This window comes from Mytilus edulis, chromosome 5 (genome assembly GCF_963676685.1).
Source record: "Mytilus edulis chromosome 5, xbMytEdul2.2, whole genome shotgun sequence".
Taxonomy (NCBI): domain Eukaryota; kingdom Metazoa; phylum Mollusca; class Bivalvia; order Mytilida; family Mytilidae; genus Mytilus; species Mytilus edulis.
Genome location: NC_092348.1, coordinates 30,392,569 through 30,416,844, shown reverse-complemented (window position 1 = coordinate 30,416,844; position 24,276 = coordinate 30,392,569). Strand labels below are relative to the sequence as shown.

Below are 24,276 nucleotides of genomic sequence, written 5' to 3'. Positions count from 1 at the left end.
CCGTACGAGTTAGTCAGAAAAGGATAAGGGGGGGGGGGGGTACCCTGGTATATCACAAATTCGAAAATGAACTATTGCCGGCTGGCCAAACGAAGAGATTCTCCACGTGGGCAATGATACCAGAGGAAGAGGTACTTATTGCCTTTAAAATGGCCCATAGCACTTATACCCTAGACCCGTACGAGTTTGTCAGTAGAGGGTTCAAAGGGGGGATATGGAATCCAAGATACAACGAATTCGAACTGAACTATTGCCGGCTGGCCAAACTAAGAGATTCTCCACATCGACCATTATACCAGAGGTAGAGGTTGGTATTGCCTCTAAAATGGCCCATAGCACTTATACCCTAGACCCGTACGAGTTTGTCAGTAGAGGGTTCAAAGGGGGGATATGGAATCCAAGATACAACGAATTCAAACTGAACTATTGCCGGCTGGCCAAACTAAGAGATTCTCCACATCGACCATTATACCAGAGGTAGAGGTTGGTATTGCCTCTAAAATGGCCCATAGCACTTATGCCCTAGACCCGTACGAGTTAGTCAGAAAAGGATAAGGGGGGGGGGTACCCTGGTATATCACAAATTCGAAAATGAACTATTGCCGGCTGGCCAAACGAAGAGATTCTCCACGTGGGCAATGATACCAGAGGAAGAGGTACTTATTGCCTTTAAAATGGCCCATAGCACTTATACCCTAGACCCGTACGAGTTTGTCAGTAGAGGGTTCAAAGGGGGGATATGGAATCCAAGATACAACGAATTCGAACTGAACTATTGCCGGCTGGCCAAACTAAGAGATTCTCCACATCGACCATTATACCAGAGGTAGAGGTTGGTATTGCCTCTAAAATGGCCCATAGCACTTATACCCTAGACCCGTACGAGTTTGTCAGTAGAGGGTTCAAAGGGGGGATATGGAATCCAAGATACAACGAATTCAAACTGAACTATTGCCGGCTGGCCAAACTAAGAGATTCTCCACATCGACCATTATACCAGAGGTAGAGGTTGGTATTGCCTCTAAAATGGCCCATAGCACTTATGCCCTAGACCCGTACGAGTTAGTCAGAAAAGGATAAGGGGGGGGGGGTACCCTGGTATATCACAAATTCGAAAATGAACTATTGCCGGCTGGCCAAACGAAGAGATTCTCCACGTGGGCAATGATACCAGAGGAAGAGGTACTTATTGCCTTTAAAATTGCCCATAGCACTTATACCCTAGACCCGTACGAGTTTGTCAGTAGAGGGTTCAAAGGGGGGATATGGAATCCAAGATACAACGAATTCGAACTGAACTATTGCCGGCTGGCCAAACTAAGAGATTCTCCACATCGACCATTATACCAGAGGTAGAGGTTGGTATTGCCTCTAAAATGGCCCATAGCACTTATACCCTAGACCCGTACGAGTTTGTCAGTAGAGGGTTCAAAGGGGGGATATGGAATCCAAGATACAACGAATTCAAACTGAACTATTGCCGGCTGGCCAAACTAAGAGATTCTCCACATCGACCATTATACCAGAGGTAGAGGTTGGTATTGCCTCTAAAATGGCCCATAGCACTTATGCCCTAGACCCGTACGAGTTAGTCAGAAAAGGATAAGGGGGGGGGTACCCTGGTATATCACAAATTCGAAAATGAACTATTGCCGGCTGGCCAAACGAAGAGATTCTCCACGTGGGCAATAATACCAGAGGAAGAGGTACTTATTGCCTTTAAAATGGCCCATAGCACTTATACCCTAGACCCGTACGAGTTTGTCAGTAGAGGGTTCAAAGGGGGGATATGGAATCCAAGATACATCGAATTCGAACTGAACTATTGCCGGCTGGCCAAACTAAGAGATTCTCCACATCGACCATTATACCAGAGGTAGAGGTTGGTATTGCCTCTAAAATGGCCCATAGCACTTATACCCTAGACCCGTACGAGTTTGTCAGTAGAGGGTTCAAAGGGGGGATATGGAATCCAAGATACAACGAATTCGAACTGAACTATTGCCGGCTGGCCAAACTAAGAGATTCTCCACATCGACCATTATACCAGAGGTAGAGGTTGGTATTGCCTCTAAAATGGCCCATAGCACTTATACCCTAGACCCGTACGAGTTTGTCAGTAGAGGGTTCAAAGGGGGGATATGGAATCCAAGATACAACGAATTCAAACTGAACTATTGCCGGCTGGCCAAACTAAGAGATTCTCCACATCGACCATTATACCAGAGGTAGAGGTTAGTATTGCCTCTAAAATGGCCCATAGCACTTATGCCCTAGACCCGTACGAGTTAGTCAGAAAAGGATAAGGGGGGGGGGGGTACCCTGGTATATCACAAATTCGAAAATGAACTATTGCCGGCTGGCCAAACGAAGAGATTCTTCACGTGGGCAATGATACCAGAGGAAGAGGTACTTATTGCCTTTAAAATGGCCCATAGCACTTATACCCTAGACCCGTACGAGTTTGTCAGAAGAGGGTTCAAAGGGGGATATGGAATCCAAGATACAACGAATTCGAACTGAACTATTGCCGGCTGACCAAACTAAGAGATTCTCCACATCGACCATTATACCAGAGGTAGAGGTTGGTATTGCCTTTAAAATGGTCCACAGCACTTATGCCCTAGACCTGTACGAGTTAGTCAGGAAAGGGTAAGTTGGGTACCCTGGTATATCACAAATTCGAAAATGAACTATTGCCGGCTGGCCAAACTAAGAGATTCTCCACGTGGGCAATCATACCAGAGGAAGAGGTACTTATTGCCTTTAAAATGACCCATAGCACTTATACCCTAGACCAGTACGATTTTGTCAGCAGAGGGTTAAAAGGGGGATATGGTATCCTGGTTTACAACGAAGTCGAACTGAACTATTGCCGGCTGGCCAAACTAAGAGATTGTCCACATCGGCCATTATACCAGAGGTAGAGGTAGGTATTGCATCTAAAATGGGCTATATTACTTATCCCCTAGACCCGTATGAGTTAGTCAGGAAAGGGTAAGGTGGATACCCTGGTATATCACAAATTCGAAATGAACTATTGCCGGCTGGACAAACTAAGAGATTCTCCACATTGGCCATTATACCATACGTAGAGGTGGGTATTTCCTCTAAAATGGTCTATATCACTTATCCGCTAGACCCGTACGAGTTAGTCAGGAAAGGGTAAGGTGGGTACCCTGGTATATCACAAATTCGAAATGAACTATTGCCGGCTGGACAAACTAAGAGATTCTCTACGTGGGCAATGACACCGGAGGTAGAGGTACTTGTTGCCTCTAAAATGGTATATAGCACTTATACCCTAGACCCGTGCGAGTTTGTCAGCATAGGGTTAAAAGGGGGATATGGTATCCTGGTTTACAACGGATCTCCACGTAGGCCATTACACCATAGGTAGAGGTGGGCATTGACTCTAAAATGGCATATTGCACTTATGCCCTAGAACCGTACGAGTCAGTCATCAAAGAGAAAGGGGTTTACCCTGGTATATCACTAAGTCGAATTGAACTATTGCCGACTGGCAAAACTAAAAGATACAAACCTTTTTTATGTACTACTTTTGGATATATTATATAGATTAGATGTCTTTAAAAACCCTACTTCCGGTAGAATCCAATATGGTGGACATTGACGTAAATAAGCTTATTTTTTAGGGAGGGTGATTGAAATGGGATTTAACATATTGTTACTATTATTAAATTGTGCAGGAACCTTTCTTTGATGCTTTTAAGGGATACAATGTATAAGACATATGTCTTAAAAACCCTTTTTTCCGGTAATATTCAAAATGGCGTACATAAATATATCATTTTTTTATTTTGATATTCAACTTCTTTTCAAAATGTGAAGAAAGTGGGGTTTTTTTTGTGGTGGTCATTAACCATATGCTTTCATTTATCCTCTAAACCACTAATCATATTCTGTAGTTGATATTTGAATACAAAGTTAACACTTCCGGTAAAAAAAAACAATATGGCGTAAAGGTCAAAGATGAGTACTCAATGTATATCTTCGATGTAGAGTTTTGGATAGATTGATTTAAACAAAGAAAATCACTTAAGTACTAAAACATTTTAAAAACTACTACTATTTGGCCAAAAAAATATGTGTATTCCCAGTTACCACCACATGCACACGACGCAGGGCACGGGAGACTTGATTTTCCACATTAACAACAACCGCGGCACCTTTCTTACATCCACAATGTGCAAGCTTCTGACAACATGATGAGGCCTCAGAAAGAGTTTTTTTTTTTAAAGTGATCCTCTTTGTTCCGTCGTCATCCATTAGCGCCTGGACTTGGTAGCATAAGAGCCAATTTCAGGCTCGTCCCCTTGACACGTGTCTTAGTATATTGTACGTTTTGCATGCTGGAAAAGACTAGACTAAGTTGATAGCCTCAATTAACCTACCCTTTTGCGTAAATATATATTTCTTGCTTTGTTAACCATGCTAACCCCATATGATAAGTTTGTGCTATCTTACAGTAAACACCGAGGCGGATCAATTATTATTCTTTATGTGAAAGTCACATCTGCAAATGCAATGTCTCCCAAGCAGTCTTTTTTTTTTCCCTTTTCAAGAAAACAGAGAACCGTATCACAACCGGAAAATATATGGATCACAATATTTGTGTGTGATCACTCATCGCTAGTGCATTTGGAAGGTCATTGATATATATTTATCCAAAGCTTTTCCTCCTCCTAAACACAATCCATAGTTTGTCTACCCATATCTCACGGAATAGCGAAACAGTAATGACAGCATCATCAGAAACGACTGTTCGAATAATGACTTGTTTAAGTTCGTGTTTCACTGCATCAGACACATGCACCATGATTCTAGTGTCAGCCTTTTAATATGAATATTGTGTTTAACTTGAAGTGCATCGCGTGGTGGTAAAGATAGAATATCCTGAACATGTGTTGCTACAACTGTCATATGCATTTAAGACTTCATCATAATAGTTTCATGTTTTTTTTAAGGTAAGGGCATAATGCCCTATCAGCATACTCGTTGTGAAACAACTTGAAACTGTAAACAACAGTGGATGAATGCGTACATAGAAAATACCGGTAGTTAGAAGGCTGCCACAAGAAAAAAGAGCTACATTGAGGGGTAAGGGAATACATAGACGAATCCAGAGTCAAAACAAATCTCAAAATTGGTAAAGTTTTCTGAGAGATGACGACATTAAGAAAGAACTTTTTAGTTTTTATTCTCAGGAGCTTGCTCAATAGATTTTGAGGGAGAGTAAGTTGTAGCAACAAATGCTCAGGGTGTTCTGTGTTATTCACCACATGATGGTGTTTCAAGTTTAGCCCCATGTTAAAATGAAGAGGCTTATACTATAGAATCAATATACATGTGTCTGATGCAGTGATACACAGACTGAGTCATGACTTTAACAGTCGATTCTGATGCTGCTGTCATTGCTGTTTCGTTATTCCGTGACAAAGGGGCAGACGAACTTTTGCTTGCATTTGGAAGTGGGAAAAGCTTTAGATATAATCTATCCATGACCTTTCAAATGCACTTTTACTTGTTGACATGGATGGCGTTTGAAGATGTGACTTTATGATTTAGAATGATGATTGATCAGCCAACATCACCAGATATGGATTTGATAATGTCATTGATAAAATGATACGTGGTTTTGTAGTAAGATCGAACAAACTTATCAGATGGGGTTTATGAAGCAAGAAAACATTTTTTTGGAAGTGGAAAGACTTATTGATGCTATTTGAACGACTCGGTCTAGTGTTTTTCAGCATGTAAAACGTGCAATATACCATGGCGGGTTTGGATGAGTAACAAGCTTATTTTTTTCCTATGCTAACTAGTCCAGACGCTTATGAGGCTATTTAAACGACTCGGTCCAGTTTTTTTCAGCATGTAAAACGTGCAATATACCATAGCGGGTGTGGATGAGTAACAAGCTTGGGATTGGTTTCTATGCTTACTATTCCAGACGCTTATGTATGGCGAAAGGAAAAATATGAACCATTGGAACCCTTTTGGACAACTCTTTGTGAGGCCTCTTCACCTTATCAGGAGCTTGTACATTATTGATGTAAGAAACAATACCGCTGTCTTTTTAAATGAGGAAAATCAGCTCTCCGATTGTGAATATTTGCGGCCATTAATCCGTAATTTTAAAGATGTTTTAGTACTAAAGTGATTTTATTTTATTTTCATCAATCTATCCAAAACTCTACATCGAAGATATGGACTGACGACTCATCTTTAAAATTTACGCAAAATTGGTTTTATTTACCGGAAGTGTTAATTTTGTATTTAATCATTATCTATAGAATAGAATAAGTGGTTTAGAGGATAACTTAAAGCCAAATCCAAATGTTTACTGACCAGCACAAAAAAAAAAAACAGTTTCTTTTCATTTTGAAATAAAATTGAATATCAAAATAAAATAATGATATTTTATGTCCGCCAGTTTGAATATAACCGGAAGTAATGATTTTAAAGACATATCTCTTATTTATTATATCCATTAGCAGCATCAAAGAAAGGTTCCTGAACAATTTAATGATAGTAGCAATACGTCAAAACACGTTTCAATCACCTCCCTAAAAAATAAGCTTATTTTAGTACAATGTCCGCCATGTTGGATTTTACCGAAAGTAGGGTTTTAAAGACATCTCATCTATATAATATATCCAAAAGTAGTACATAACAAAGGTTTGTACCAAATATTAGTATAGCAGCATGATAAAAACCGCTTTTCACACACTAGCCTCTGATATTTGGATGATTTAAGTATGATGTCGGCCATTTTGGATTTTTACCGGAAGTGAGACATTTTTTTTCAAATGCCTCCTTATCTGAAATAAAAGAGTAATAGCTGAGGAAGGTCTATGCCAAATTTTATTCTTGTAGCAGGATTTGCACAATTTTTCACAAAGCTGCCGTATTAATTTCTGGTACATCAGATCATCGAATCAGCTATTCCATAACATACCAAGTACTTTTGTGTTTTGTCCGCATATAGTACTTTTTCTGTCCTAGCTAGACTTACGTATATCCACACTGTTTGACGTCCAGGATCGTAGATAGAATCCAGTTTCCTCCATCATTGTTCTCCCTTCCTTATAGTCAGCACAACCTCGTTCTGTAAACTAAACAGAATGTTGTCCACATACAAATCTCTTTCCATCAATGTAGCTGTTGTAGTGTTATTACGTTGTAAATGTTAAATATCGTGGCGTTTGGTATAAACGGCGAACAAGTCGCTCCGAACAGAACGGATTTGAACTTCTAAGTCTGTAAATAACTTGTTGGGTCGGATGGGTTACTTAGCCACCAGAAACGTGTATCGTCTCGATCACCCTTTTTTGTAATCCTTCATGTAAAAAGGCTGGTTTAAATATCCGTTGTTATGGCGACAGAATTGTCTGTAAATCTCATCAGAATTTTTTTCAGGTCGTTTAGCTTCGGCGGTGTATCCAAAAGGCAGTCATTTAAACTTGGCGAATTATGCGACTGTCGACAACTGCAGTCGTAAACAATTCTGATAGGCATAGTGCTGGATTCCTTCTGTACATGATGATTAGGAATGTAGTGATACTTTTCTTAAGTTCAGCTGTTTCATCTACCTTCTCTTTGAATCCTCTTCGTTCCTGTTCTTGTATAATGTTTCCGTACTTCTTTAACATATCTGAGTTATTAGTAAGTCTTTGAAGGACGTTTTCAGTCGTTCTGTTCGTGACTGCTTAATTTATAGGCAATTCATCATGTTTCTAAGGTAACCTAGCGAAATATTTAGTTTCTCAGAACTCAATTGATCTGTCCTGATAGACTTTAATATATTCATTGTCGTCTTCGTCTACCTCCCTGCTTTTTATTCCTATTGAATCTAAATTCCAAAATCTCTCTAGATTGTTCAACTTTGTGTGATATTAGAACATTAAACATACTAGTCTTCGACGTGTTTGTTTTCGTACCGTATGTAAGTACCGAAAGCATATATCCGATCTTGGATTTCACGGCGGTCGGATCGTTTCCACGTACTATATAATCGTTAACAATGTCCCCGTAGTGATATGCGCCTACCAGCAACGATATCTCGAATGAATCATGCTTTTTCACCGTGTGCGCTAACTTTAAACCACGCAAATAACCGTTCTGTGTATCAATGTTACGTATGTAATTCTGTAGAGGCATGCCGATCAACATGCCGATCATCTGTACTTTGATTGAAAAGACGTGTCTTGCAACGGTTTTCAGATAGATTGTTGACTTTTCTATGTGTCTCGCGTTTTTCTCTGCAACTCCAAATGCCGATAAATATATTATTTCTGTTCCCGCTATCTGTAAATTAAGTTAAGTTCTGCGTTAAAAAAGATGTTTGCGCTCCTTCGTCAAAAAGAATATTCGTATCGATAAAGTACTGATTTGAGCCTACTTGTGCTACGGCAGTTTACAAAATTACATTGATTGCAATTCTGTCGATTGAGAATACAAAATAGTAGCATCATGTTCCGTATTACGAATGTCATTCACGAGTTGAACGTTGGTCGAATTCGAAGATAGTGGGATTAACGGGTTGCCGCTCTGATTTCCTTTTGCGCGAAAATTAGTATGCGCTGAGTTACTACCCTTGTTTCTATGGCTAACCTCATTCCCTTGTTTTAATAAAATTATATTGTTTCTTGGAAGTGCATTACATTAGTTTGTATGGTGTTTCTCATTACAATGTGTACATGTGTGTTTAGATTTACAGTCGTTTAGTCTGTATATAACAAGGCAGTTAAAGAATAACTAAGCTGTTCATACGGGATTCTGTGTCGGCTATTTTACTGCAACGAGTTGGTGCGTGTATTTCGTGACAGAAAACGCTAGGTCTAGTCTCCATATTCTTGTAAGATTTAGATTTCATCAATTTCGGGTGTCGACTCTATTGTCCTGTGACCAGTATAACGATCTCATCTTATATGCTTTTACGGAGGTCCCGTAATACCAAGGTTTTTATTCTATGTTCTCGCGCGAGATATTTTCTGACTTCCACGGGTAATTTGTTCACAATAATGGGAACAAGTAGCGTGCCGTATGTTTCATGTGTCTGACCCAAAGTTTCTAGACCCTGACTACCTTCAATTTGATCGTAAAAACTTCGTAAGCTTGTAAACTGATTTATAGGCGAAGGAATTTCTAAACCTAGTGCTTCGTGTTCTAGCTCATGAGCTTTCAAGCAGTTACACTTTTATATATTTGTAAGTGACAGGTTCAGATGTGAGGCCGACTCATATGAGTCCCAGAAGGTTTGCCATTCTAAAATGGTGCCTTTGAAAGTTGGAAGCGTAAGTTTTGTAGGCCGTGACTCTGATTAATAGCTGCAGAAAATGTACTTTGTTGCGTGTTGATTGTGAGACTAGCTTGAGCAAACTGGTTTTCAAACGACTGTGTGTTGTGTGGGTTGGCTATGTTGTGCGTTGAAACAAACGGTATAGTTTCTGGATTTAAAGTGTGCGTTCTAGTACTTAAGTATTTGATTCAATATGACGGGACTGCAGGGTTTTGGACATTTTGTATGAACTTACGTACGTGTTGAATCTTCGTTACCATATTAACCGAAAATTCATCTGAATCAAATAATCTAATTTACCACATCGTAACATTCCGTTAACTTTAGAATTTGTTCATTCAAGTCCTAAAAAATGTTTGTTTTTTCACAAGTTTTCCGAGTGTTGCAATGTCTTCTACTTCATCGAAATTTGTATTCTCCTTTGCTTCATCTAATCTTCGGAATACCTTGAACTACACGTATTTTGCGACTGCATATCTGAACAACGGAACCGAAACTACGTTAGTGATTGCAAAAAGCAGATTAGAGCAAGTGAAAAACCTAACATAACCGCAACTAGAACTTATGGCCGCCGTTATTGGAACTAGACTAGCTTTTCATGTAAAATCGACCTTTGAATGTAAAAACGTGGTTTTTTGGTCGGATAGTTGTATATTATTGCACTGGTTAAAATCATCGAAACCGTTTAAACGATTTATTGTGAATCGAGTGCGAGAAATAACAAAATCTACAAAATCAACATTAATGGAGATATTGCCCGAAAGAATGCAACCCAACCGATCTCTTAACACGAGGAATTGACGTCGATCAATACATCGATAGTGTCATTAAAAAAAGACCGAGTTAGTTATAAAGGTATTGACAATTACAGAAGAAAACGAAGACGAGGAATTTCTAAACAATGAAGTTCATACTGATCACTATGGTATCAGTAACGTTATAGACAATTCGAAATATGGAACTTTCAGGAAAGTGATTCGAGTAACTGCTTACGTTCAGTGGTTCATATCCAACTACCAATATACCGATAAACCAAACATCTGAGATAAAACACAAGGAAATATCCTAGCATTAGACAAGTAGGACTCTTCATAGATGACAGTGGTTTTGTGAGATGCAATGGAAGGATTCACACCGCAACGATTTCAGAGAATACCAAATTTCCGTATTTATTACCTGCGAATCATTTACTTACCAAACTGATAGTGACAGACGCACACGAGCGTTCACTTCATTTTGGACTCAGTGCTACGCTTACTTACGTACTACAATCGTATTGGGTACCGATACTTAAACAATTTGTTAAGGAGTAATTGATCAAGTTTTCGCTCCTGTTAATCATTGTTATGTTACTAGTACCTAAGTGTGACGTGTTGACATTAGAGTCCGAATAGATATACATACATTCTATTTGCTTTTGTTATTGTTAGCTATATAGTTGCCCGATGTATCCACTTAACGATATTGGTGTCAAATGACCAGGATGAATTTGAAGCTGAAATCGATACTAGCAGGACATAGAAGCGCCGTTTTCAGAATATTCCAGAAATTAGACGAAAATGGGGAGAGCGGAACAGAACTTGTTGATTCCGATGAACTTTCGAAACAGAAATCGCTGACTCTGATGAGAATTTATTTAATTTAGAAACAAAAATACGTTAAATAGCAAAATGTATCTAAGTACAAACATCAACGCTAAACACAAATGCCACAAGTTCACAACATCACACAAAAGTACATGAATGCATTATTTTACATACCTTCATATAAGAGCTGACGTTATTTTTTACGAGAAAATTGAAACATATATACGTGGTTTAGAATCCGTTGGTCAGACAGAGAATACATATGGCCCATTATTGGTCCCTGTCATATTGAAAAAGTTACCGGGGGACGTACGCATAAATCTAACAAGACACCATGAATCAAATAGTTGGCCATTAAATGAACTACTACAATACTATCTCACGAACTCTACATAATGGAGGAAGGCAATTCCTCTGCATGATCATACGGAAACGTATACCGCTACAGCAGCATTTCACACCAATGCAAAGGTACGTACAAAATAAATCAACAGACAAATAAACGTAAAACCATGTGTACTTTTGTAACGAATCACATGTCCCCGTTAACTGCACTAAGATAATTGATCACACAGCAATTATTTCTATTGTTAAACGGGATAGTTTATGTTTTAACTGTCTTTGACCTCCCAATATAGATGATTGCAAATCACACCAAAGTTGCAGGAAATGTAAAATATGACACCATACTAGTTTATGCAAAGACGCGGTTGAAAAAGATGAAAAACAGAGTAACACTTATGTAAATATTAACACAATTCAGGAAACACAACACAAAGCGAAGAAAACGGGCACAGTTCTTCACTCACAGACACAGAATAAAAACTGCCGTAGGGCAAGTAAGTTCGGGCATTCAATGTACTAACACAAACACATTATTTGACAAGGGCGCACAGATGTCCTTCATCACAGAAAAATTAGCTACAGAGCTTGATTTGACAATTACCAGACAGGAGACCATAAACTTGTCAGGATTTTGTGACACAAGTGAGGGCAAAACAGTTCGACATCAAAATAATGGTACCATTTACTTACTTACAGACAACGGAAAATTACCTATCAACGTTTTGATTGTACCAGAAATAGCTGTACCAATGAAAACTTATGTACATAATATTACAAATTGAAAGTATTTGTTTGGCTTGAAATTAGCCCATGCGCTCTCACATGACCCAATGGTTGAAGTTTCTCTATTGAATTCTATCTAAATCGATTATTACTGGTCAATTGTCGATGATAGAATAGTATGAGGAGCAGGACCTACTACCGTCAAGTCGAAAATCCGTAACCTTCTGTCCGGCACAATCAATTGAATACCTGCAAATCCAGATCACACACTTACGTCAATGATGAACATATTAGTAGGTAACAAATTTGAAGAGCATATATTGGAGAAATTTTGAGAAGTTGAAGCTGCTAGTATAAATAATACTGACAACAAATCTGAAAACAGACCATTCCAAGATGTATATGAATCAAATAGTAGAGGTTACCATATGGAAACAGAAAGATATATTGCTAAGTTACCTTGTAAGGAGGAACACCACACCTTACTAGACAACAGAGGTGTTGCACAACGGAGAACAGATAATGTCAATAAGCGTCTTAGTCGTGAACTTACATTTTTATAGAACAACGGAAAAATTATAAATGAACAAGAAAAACGTGGATTTATCGAGAGAGTTGATGAACGATCAACCAAAACAAATGTTCATTCCATACCGCACCATCATACTGTAAAAGTCGTCAACCACGCCCATAAGAATTGTATTTGACTGCAGCTACAAACCTTCACCTGTTAGTCTAAGATTAAATGATTGTTTGATGGATCTTTGGCCAAACTTTAATGATTTAACCGGAATTTTTCTCCGATTTAGAATGCACAAATACGCCGTGTCGTCAGATATACAAAAAAGCCTTTCTTAATATGGGTTGGATGAAGAGGATCGTGATGTTACCAGATTCTTTTAACCTAGTAACCCGGATGACCCAAATAGTCAACTAACCGCAAACAGATTCAAGTCAGTATAATTTGGAGCAACTTTCTCTCCGTTTATCCTAAATGCTGTTATACGTTAACATTTGACTGCAATTCCACAGACTTGACAACAATTTTAAAGAAAGACTTTTATGTCGACAATAATATTTCGAGCTTTGATCAACAAAGAGCTTTGTTAGACTTCTTTCATGCATCACGTTGAGTATTTGTAAATGATTTGTATGATGCGGGAGCATAAGAAATTGAACATTTATCAAAATCATCATATGGAACCGAGAAGCTTAATTCTTATGGAACAATTTTGTTCGGCGGATGGTGGGAGAGGTTGAGATGAATAACGAAAAACTGCATTTAAAAAGTATAAGGACGAGCACTTATGGACAATAAAACACTCAACACGATAATTACTGAAGTAGAAAGTTTACTCAGTGATCGCCCATTAACATACGTTTCATCGGATCAAACGGACGACGAACCCCTTAGTCCGTCACATTTATTACATTGAAAACGGACCAGGACGCTACCGTATAACGGACTTGAAGACTGTAGTTTACAACCAGGAACCAAAGACACTACGCATGAATCAGTAACTGGCTAGACAATCGAAGTTTCTTTAATTAAAACTCGTAAAAAATACATAAAAAGATGGAAGCAGGAATACATAAATTCGCTTAGGGAACATTACCGATACACAGATCGAAACACATAGAACATTAAAGTCGGAAATGTAGTTCAGATTCAGGACTATGTATCAAGAGTAAATTAGATCATTGACAAATTATTTTACGGCAAAGATGGACTTACACGATCAGTCATAATCGAACAAAACTGGTTTGATATCTAGACCAATTATCAAACTTTATCTGTAAGAACTGAATTCTTTGGAACTTGAAAATAGAGCAGCTCAAAGTGAGGCAAAGACGAAAATAAAAACTTGGACTAACATGTGTTAAATGTAAATTGTGAAAAGTAAAATGATAATGTGTGATTAGCATATGGACATTAAAATGAATATAAAAAGTGGGCTGCTAAATATTTTACATATAAACTTTCAAGTTTTAATTTATTTTATTAGAACTTTAATAATTAAAGTTGTGATCACTTTCATTTATTGTAAAGTAATACATGTGCGGCCCAAGCATGTTGGGAGCAAAATCACAAACGTAACGTTCTCGCTGCCGCTATTCATTGTAATGTCACCTAAGTGTGACATGTTGACATTAGAGCTTGAATAGAGAGATTTGTTATTGTTAGCCATATAGTTGCCCGATTTATCCACTAAACGATAGCCTAGACCCGTACGAGTTTGTCAGCTGTAGGTTAAAAGGGTAGTAACCCGGTTTAACACGAAGTCGAAATAAACTATTACTGGTTGGCCAAACGAAGAGATTTTCCACACGAGCCATTATATCAGAGGGAGAGGTATCCATTGCCTCTAACATGACCCAAATCATTAATGCCCTAGACTCGTACGACTTAGCCAGGAAAGGATAAGGTTGGTACCTTTATATATCTCAAAGTCGACATGAACTATTGCCAGCTGGCCAAACCAAGACATTTTCCACATGGGTCATGACACCAGAGGTAGATGTAGTAGTTGTGTAATGGCCCATATAGTACTTATGCCCTAGACCTGTACGAGTTTGTCAGTAGAGGGTAAAAAGGGGGATGTGATACTCCGATTCATCACGAAGTCGAAACAAACTATTGCCGGATGGTCAAACTAAGAAATTCTCCACGTGGGTCATTATATCAGAGGAAGAAGTAGGCATTGCCTCTAAAATTACCCATATTACTTATTCCCTAGACCCGTACGACTTAGTCAGCAAAGAGAAAGGTAGGTACCTTTATATATCTCAAAGTCGAATTGAACTATTGACGACTTGTCAAACTAAAAGATTCTCCTCATGGACCACGATACAGAGGTTAAGGTAATAATTGCCTTTAAAATGGCCAGCAAGTAAAAGTATGTTTGAATATTTTGATATACAAGAGTACTTCTCTTACTCTTTTCCTACCAATACGTACGGATCTATGATATACGATATATGGGCCTTTTTAGAGAAAACAACTACGATAATCTTTTTAATAGTCCACAAGGAGAATCTCTTATTTTGGTCTTTGTGATATACAAGAGTCCTACTTTCCCTTTGCTGTCCAACAGGTACGAGTCTAGGACATAAAAACCATGCGTAATTTTCGAGGCAATATTATTCTCTACATCTGATATAATGGACAACGCCATCAGGGATAGTGCTATGGCCCATCTTAAAGGCAATGACTACCTCTACCTCTGCTAAAATGGTCCACGTTTAGAATATCTTAGTCAGTCAGCTGACAATAATATTTCATTTCGACTTCGTTGTACACCGGGATACCATATCCCCCTTTAAACCGTCTGCTATCAAATTTGTACGGATCTAGGGTATAAGTGTCATGGGCCATTTTAGAGGCAATGCCCACCTCTACCACTGGTATAATGGCCCACATGGAGAATCCCTTAGTTTGGCCAGCCGGTAATAGTTTATTTCGACTTCGTTGTAAACAGAGGTACCACCTCCCCCTTTTAACCCCATTGCTAACAAAATCGTACGGGTCTAGGGCATAAGTGCTATATGCCATTTTAAAGGCTGGGTCCACTTCTATCTCTAGTATAATGGTCCACGTGGAGAATCTCTTAGTTTGGCCAGCCGGCAACAGTTCATTTCGACTTTGTGATATTCGAGGGTACCCCTTTACCCTTTGCTGACTAATTCGTACGGATCTAGGGCATAAGTGTTATGGGCCATTTTAGAGGCAATGCCAACCTCTACCACTGGTATTATGGCCCACGTGGAGAATCCCTTAGTGTGGCCAGCCGGCAATAGTTTATTTCGACTTCGTTGTAAACATAGGTATCACCTCCCCCTTTTAACCCCTTGCTGACAAAATCGGACGGGTCGAGGGCATAAGTGCTATAGGCCATTTTAAAGGCTAGGTCCACCTCTCTCTCTGGTATAAAGGTCCACGTGGAGAATCTCTCAGTTTGGCTAGCCGCCAATAGTTTATTTCGACTTCGCTGTAAACAGAGGTACCACCTCCCCCTTTTAACCCCTTGCAGACAAAATCGTACGGGTCTAGGGTATAAGTGCTTTTGACAATTTTAAAGGCAATAAGTACCTCTTCCTCTGGTATCATTACCCACGAAGAGAATCTCTTCGTTTGGCCAGCCGGCAATAGTTCATTTTCGAATTTGAGATATACCAGGGTACCCCCCTTATCCTTTCCTGACTAACTCGTATGGGTCTAGGGATAAGTGCTATAGGTCATTATAGAGGCAATACACACCTCTAACTTTGGTATAATGGTCGATGTGGAGAATCTCTTAGTTTGGCCAGCCGGCAATAGTTCAGTTCGAATTCGTTGTATACAGGGACACCATATCCCCCCCTTTAACCCTCTACTGACAAACTCGTACGGGTCTAGGGTATAAATGCTATGGGCCATTTTAAAGGCAATAAGTACATCTTCCTCTGGTTCCATTGCCCGTGTGGAGAATCTCTTCGTTTGGCCAGCCGGCAATAGTTTATTTTAGAATTTGTGATATACCAGGGTACCCCCCATTATCCTTTTCTAACTAACTCGTACGGGTCTAGGGCATAAGTGCTATGGGCCATTTTAGAGGCAATACCAACCTCTAACTCTGGTATAATGGTCGGTGTGGAGAATCTCTTAGTTTGGCCAGCCGGCAATAGTTCAGTTCGAATTCGTTGTATCTTGGATTCCATATCCCCCCTTTGAACCCTCTACTGACAAACTCGTACGGGTCTAGGGTATAAGTGTTATAGGCCATTTTAAAGGCAATAAGTACCTCTTCCTCTGGTATCATTGCCCACGTGGAGAATCTCTTCGTTTGGCCAGCCGGCAATAGTTTATTTTAGAATTTGTGATATACCAGGGTACCCCCCATTATCCTTTTCTGACTAACTCGTACGGGTCTAGGGCATAAGTGCTATGGGCCATTTTAGAGGCAATACCAACCTCTACCTCTGGTATAATGGTCGGTGTGGAGAATCTCTTAGTTTGGCCAGCCGGCAATAGTTCAGTTCGAATTCGTTGTATCTTGGATTCCATATCCCCCCTTTGAACCCTCTACTGACAAACTCGTACGGGTCTAGGGTATAAGTGCTATAGGCCATTTTAAAGGCAATAAGTACCTCTTCCTCTGGTATCATTGCCCACGTGGAGAATCTCTTAGTTTGGCCAACCGGCAATAGTTTATTTTAGAATTTGTGATATACCAGGGTACCCCCCATTATCCTTTTCTGACTAACTCGTACGGGTCTAGGGCATAAGTGCTATGAGCCATTTTAGAGGCAATACCAACCTCTACCTCTGGTATAATGGTCGGTGTGGAGAATCTCTTAGTTTGGCCAGCCGGCAATAGTTCAGTTCGAATTCGTTGTATCTTGGATTCCATATCCCCCCTTTGAACCCTCTACTGACAAACTCGTACGGGTCTAGGGTATAAGTCATTTTAAAGGCAATAAGTACCTCTTCCTCTGGTATCATTGCCCACGTGGAAAATCTCTTCGTTTGGCCAGCCGGCAATAGTTTATTTTCGAATTTGTGATATACCAGGGTACCCCCCATTATCCTTTTCTGACTAACTCGTACGGGTCTAGGGCATAAATGCTATTGGCCATTTTAGAGGCAATACCAACCTCTACCTCTGGTATAATGGTCGGTGTGGAGAATCTCTTAGTTTGGCCAGCCGGCAATAGTTCAGTTCGAATTCGTTGTATCTTGGATTCCATATCCCCCTTTGAACCCTCTACTGACAAACTCGTACGGGTCTAGGGTATAAGTGCTATGGGCCATTTTAAAGGCAATAAGTACCTCTTCCTCTGGTATCATTGCCCACGTGGAGAATCTCTTCGTTTGGCCAGCCGGCAATAGTTTATTTTAGAATTTGTGATATACCAGTGTACCCCCCATTATCCTTTTCTAACTAACTCGTACGGGTCTAGAGCATAAGTGCTATGGGCCATTTTAGAGGCAATACCAACCTCTACCTCTGGTATAATGGTCGGTGTGGAGAATCTCTTAGTTTGGCCAGCCGGCAATAGTTCAGTTCGAATTCGTTGTATCTTGGATTCCCTTTCCCCCTTTGAACCCTCTACTGACAAACTCGTACGGGTCTAGGGTATAAGTGCTATGGGCCATTTTAAAGGCAATAAGTACCTCTTCCTCTGGTATCATTGCCCACGTGGAGAATCTCTTCGTTTGGCCAGCCGGCAATAGTTCATTTTCGAATTTGTGATATACCAGGGTACCCCCTTATCCTTTTCTGACTAACTCGTACGGGTCTAGGGCATAAGTGCTATGAGCCATTTTAGAGGCAATACCAACCTCTACCTCTGGTATAATGGTCGGTGTGGAGAAACTCTTAGTTTGGCCAGCCGGCAATAGTTCAGTTCGAATTCGTTGTATCTTGGATTCCATATCCCCCCTTTAAACCCTCTACTGACAAACTCGTACGGGTCTAGGGTATAAGTGCTATGGGCCATTTTAAAGGCAATAAGTACCTCTTCCTCTGGTATCATTGCCCACGTGGAGAATCTCTTTGTTTGGCCAGCCAGCCGGCAATAGTTCATTTTCGAATTTGTGATATACCAGGGTACCCCCCTTATCCTTTTCTGACTAACTCGTACGGGTCTAGGGCATAAGTGCTATGGGCCATTTTAGAGGCAATACCAACCTCTACCTCTGGTATAATGGTCGGTGTGGAGAATCTCTTAGTTTGGCCAGCCGGCAATAGTTCAGTTCGAATTCGTTGTATCTTGGATTCCATATCCCCCCTTTGAACCCTCTACTGACAAACTCGTACGGGTCTAGGGTATAAGTGCTATGGGCCATTTTAAAGGCAATAAGTACTTCTTCCGCTGGTATCATTGCCCACGTGGAGAATCTCTTCGTTTGGCCAGCCGGCAATAGTTCATTTTCGAATTTGTGATATACCAGGGTACCCCCCCCTTATCCTTTTCTGACTAACTCGTACGGGTCTAGGGCATAAGTGCTATGGGCCATTTTAGAGGCAATACCAACCTCTACCTCTGGTATAATGGTCGGTGTGGAGAATCTCTTAGTTTGGCCAGCCGGCAATAGTTCAGTTCGAATTCGTTGTATCTTGGATTCCATATCCCCCCTTTGAACCCTCTACTGACAAACTCGTACGGGTCTAGGGTATAAGTGCTTTGGGCAATTTTAAAGGCAATAAGTACCTCTTCCTCTGGTATCATTGCCCACGTGGAGAATCTCTTCGTTTGGCCAGCCAGCCGGCAATAGTTCATTTTCGAATTTGTGATATACCAGGGTACCCCCCCTTATCCTTTTCTGACTAACTCGTACGGGTCTAGGGCATAAGTGCTATGGGCCATTTTAGAGGCAATACCAACCTCTACCTCTGGTATAATGGTCGGTGTGGAGAATCTCTTAGTTTGGCCAGCCGGCAATAGTTCAGTTCGAATTCGTTGTATCTTGGATTCCATATCCCCCCTTTGAACCCTCTACTGACAAACTCGTACGGGTCTAGGGTATAAGTGCTATGGACCATTTTTTAAGGCAAAAAAAGTACCTCTTCCTCTGGTATCATTGCTCACGTGGAGAATCTCTTCGTTTGGCCAGCCGGCAATAGTTCATTTTCGAATTTGTGATATACCAGGGTACCCCCCCCCCCCTTATTCTTTTCTGACTAACTCGTACGGGTCTAGGGCATAAGTGCTATGGGCCATTTTAGAGGCGCCATTTTAGAGGCAATACCAACCTCTACCTCTTGTATAATGGTCGGTGTGGAGAATCTCTTAGTTTGGCCAGCCGGCAATAGTTCAGTTCGAATTCGTTGTATCTTGGATTCCATATCCCCCCTTTGAACCCTCTACTGACAAACTCGTACGGGTCTAGGGTATAAGTGCTATGGGCCATTTTAAAGGCAATAAGTACCTCTTCCTCTGGTATCATTGCCCACATTGAGAATCTCTTCGTTTGGCCAGCCGGCAATAGTTCATTTTCGAATTTGTGATATACCAGGGTACCCCCCCCCCCCCCTTATCCTTTTCTGACTATCTCGTACGGGTCTAGGGCATAAGTGCTATTGGCCATTTTAGAGGCAATACACACTTCTACCTCTGGTATGATGGTCGATGTGGAGAATCTCTTAGTTTGGCCAGCCGGCAATAGTTCAGTAAGAATTCGTTGTAAACCGGATACCATATCCCCCCTTTGAACCCTCTACTGACAAACTCGTACGGGTCTAGGGTACAAGTGCTAGTGGCCATTTTAAAGGCAATAAGTACCTTTTCGTCTGGTACCATTGCCCACGTGGAGAATCTTTTCGTTTTGCCAGGCGGCAATAGTTCATTTAAGAATTTGTGATATACCAGGGTACCCCTTATCCTCTCCTGACTAACTCGTACGGGTCTAGGGCATAAGTGCTATGGGCCATGTTAGAGGCAATACCAACCTCTACCACTGGTATGATGGTCAATGTGGAGAATCTCTTAGGTTTGCCAGCCGGCAATAGTTCAGAAAGATTCGTTGTAAACCGGATACCATATCTCCCTTTGAACCCTCTACTGACAAACTCGTACGGGTCTAGGGTACAAGTGCTATAGGCCATTTTAAAGGCAATAAGTACCTCTTCGTCTGGTACCATTGCCCGTGTGGAGAATCTCTTCGTTTGGCCAGCCGGCAATAGTTCATTTTAGAATTTGTGATATACCAGGGTACCCCTTATCCTCTCCTGACTAACTCGTACGGGTCTAGGGCATAAGTGCTATGGGCCATGTTAGAGGCAATACCAACCTCTACCTCTGGTATGATGGTCAATGTGGAGAATCTCTTAGTTTGGCCAGCCGGCAATAGTTCAGTAAGAATTCGTTGTAAACCGGATACCATATCCACCCTTTGAACCCTCTACTGACAAACTCGTACGGGTCTAGGGTATAAGTGCTATAGGCCATTTTAAAGGCAATAAGTACCTCTTCCTCTGGTATCATTGCCCACGTGGAGAATCTCTTCGTTTGGCCAGCCAGCCGGCAATAGTTCATTTTCGAATTTGTGATATACCAGGGTACCCCCCCTTATCCTTTTCTGACTAACTCGTACGGGTCTAGGGCATAAGTGCTATGGGCCATTTTAGAGGCAATACCAACCTCTACCTCTGGTATAATGGTCGGTGTGGAGAATCTCTTAGTTTGGCCAGCCGGCAATAGTTCAGTTCGAATTCGTTGTATCTTGGATTCCATATCCCCCCTTTGAACCCTCTACTGACAAACTCGTACGGGTCTAGGGTATAAGTGCTATGGACCATTTTAAAGGCAAAAAGTATCTCTTCCTCTGGTATCATTGCTCACGTGGAGAATCTCTTCGTTTGGCCAGCCGCCAATAGTTCATTTTCGAATTTGTGATATACCAGGGTATCCCCCCCCCCCTTATTCTTTTCTGACTAACTCGTACGGGTCTAGGGCATAAGTGCTATGGGCCATTTTAGAGGCGCCATTTTAGAGGCAATACCAACCTCTACCTCTTGTATAATGGTCGGTGTGGAGAATCTCTTAGTTTGGCCAGCCGGCAATAGTTCAGTTCGAATTCGTTGTATCTTGGATTCCATATCCCCCCTTTGAACCCTCTACTGACAAACTCGTACGGGTCTAGGGTATAAGTGCTATGAGCCATTTTAAAGGCAATAAGTACCTCTTCCTCTGGTATCATTGCCCACATTGAGAATCTCTTCGTTTGGCCAGCCGGCAATAGTTCATTTTCGAATTTGTGATATACCAGGGTACCCCCCCCCTTAATCCTTTTCTGACTAACTCGTACGGGTCTAGGGCATAAGTGCTATGGACCATTTTAGAGGCAATACCAACCTCTACCTCTGGTATAATGGTCGGTGTGGAGAATCTCTTAGTTTGGCCAGCCGGCAATAGTTCAGTTCGAATTCGTTGTATCTTGGATTCCATATCCCCCCCTTTGAACCCTCTACTGACAAACTCGTACGGGCCTAGGGTAAAAGTGATATGGGCCATTTTAAAGGCAATAAGTACCTCTTCCTCTGGTATCATTGCCCACGTGGAGAATCTCTTCGTTTGGCCAGCCGGCAATAGTTCATTTTCGAATTTGTGATATACCAGGGTACCCCCTTATCCTTTTCTTACTATCTCGTACGGGTCTAGGGCATAAGTGCTATTGGCCATTTTAGAGGCAATACACACCTCTACCCCTGGTATGATGGTCGATGTGGAGAATCTCTTAGTTTGGCCAGCCGGCAATAGTTCAGTAAGAATTCGTTGTAAACCGGATACCATATCCCCCCTTTGAACCCTCTACTGACAAACTCGTACGGGTCTAGGGTACAAGTGCTAGTGGACATTTTAAAGGCAATAAGTACCTCTTCGTCTGGTACCATTGCCCACGTGGAGAATCTTTTCGTTTTGCCAGGCGGCAATAGTTCATTTAAGAATTTGTGATATACCAGGGTACCCCTTATCCTCTCCTGACTTATTCGTACGGGTCTAGGGCATAAGTGCTATGGGCCATGTTAGAGGCAATACCAACCTCTACCACTGGTATGATGGTCAATGTGGAGAATCTCTTAGGTTTGCCAGCCGGCAATAGTTCAGTAAGAATTCGTTGTAAACCGGATACCATATCCCCCTTTGAACCCTCTACTGACAAACTCGTACGGGTCTAGGGTACAAGTGCTATAGGCCATTTTAAAGGCAATAAGTACCTCTTCGTCTGGTACCATTGCCCGTGTGGAGAATCTCTTCGTTTGGCCAGCCGGCAATAGTTCATTTTAGAATTTGTGATATACCAGGGTACCCCTTATCCTCTCCTGACTAACTCGTACGGGTCTAGGGCATAAGTGCTATGGGCCATGTTAGAGGCAATGCCAACCTCTACCTCTGGTATGATGGTCAATGTGGAGAATCTCTTAGTTTGGCCAGCCGGCAATAGTTCAGTAAGAATTCGTTGTAAACCGGATACCATATCCCCCCTTTGAACCCTCTACTGACAAACTCGTACGGGTCTAGGGTATCAGTGCTATGGGCCATTTTAAAGGCAATAAGTACCTCTTCGTCTGATACCATTGCCCACGTGGAGAATCTCTTCGTTTGGCCAGCCGGCAATAGTTCATTTCCGAATTTGTGATATACCAGGGTACCCCCTTATTCTCTCCTGACTAACTCGTACGGGTCTAGGGCATAAGTGCTATGGGCCATAGTAGAGGCAATAATATGAATTGTTAATAATGACTCAGATTGGTCTCCATAATTTTGAAGAATCATATGTCATTGAAATAGTAATTGACAGTTGTTATTTTTCTGTTATTTTTATTTCTGCAATTAACTATGTTTCTATTTTTCTGATATGTTTAAATAGAAAATACTGTCGTAATATTGTATGTTTTAGTTTCATGATTGGACTATATTTGTAGACAACGAACAAATGACCATCAATTCTATGTCATTCCTAAATTTCTATATTTAATCAATATTTTTAATTTATTGTAGCTTACATTGATTTAATTATCACAAAATTTTAATAAGAACTGTTCTTTACTTTATTTGTTTGTTGTAATGTCCCGTTTAATTTCTATATTTAATTATATTTTTTTAAAACTTGTTATTGCTTTAGTTTACATTATTTCACTAATCACAGAATGTTAAAAGACCGTTTCTTTGTTTTATATTTATGGAGGCATTTACATTGTTTTTATTACATTTACAATGTTGTTTAAAGACGCAGACCTTGAAGAAGACCCAAAGTTGATTCAATAAACGCGGACCTCGAAGAAGACACTCATTGACATGCCTATTTGAAGTAATATCAAATATAAATAGGAACGTTATTTAATAATAATTATCGTTCATAGTTTCTAAAAACACTTCTTCGAACGCAAGTCATCTCATGAATATTATTGACGGCTCATGAATATTATTGAAGGCTGGCCTCATGAATATTAACGCCGGCTGCTATCGACGGCTAGATCCACACTAGTCAAAAATTCATACAGACTTCCTCTCCTTTCACAGGTAATGTTTTGTATTACATTTATTTGTAGAACCTAAAATTTAAAAAAAACTAGACAAAGGCATTAACTATAGTTAGGGTTTGCAGATGTACATGTAACAATGTCCATCGACAAGTATTACATGCATAATAGTAAAAAATACTTTATAATTATTAAAATTAAATTCGGTCATTTCGTTACCACAAGCCACTACCCAGCAGATAAGTTGTTACCATATTCTGCCAAATTTTATATTGACATCACCTATTTTCTGTCTATTCATGAATCACAAAAAGTTTCGTTTAAGTTAAAA

General features: G+C 40.4%; 1 protein-coding gene across 1 annotated transcript in view; it reads left to right on the top strand.

Annotated features, from left to right (window-relative positions):
• The window catches only part of LOC139525032 (uncharacterized), a 55,182-nt gene extending 43,144 nt beyond the window's left edge, over positions 1-12,038 (top strand). Inside the window, exon 19 of the mRNA XM_071320210.1 lies at positions 11,675-12,038. Within this exon, the coding sequence (XP_071176311.1) occupies positions 11,675-12,038 (364 nt within the window). The remainder of the gene's footprint in view (positions 1-11,674) is intronic.
• Positions 12,039-24,276: the final 12,238 nt, after the last annotated feature.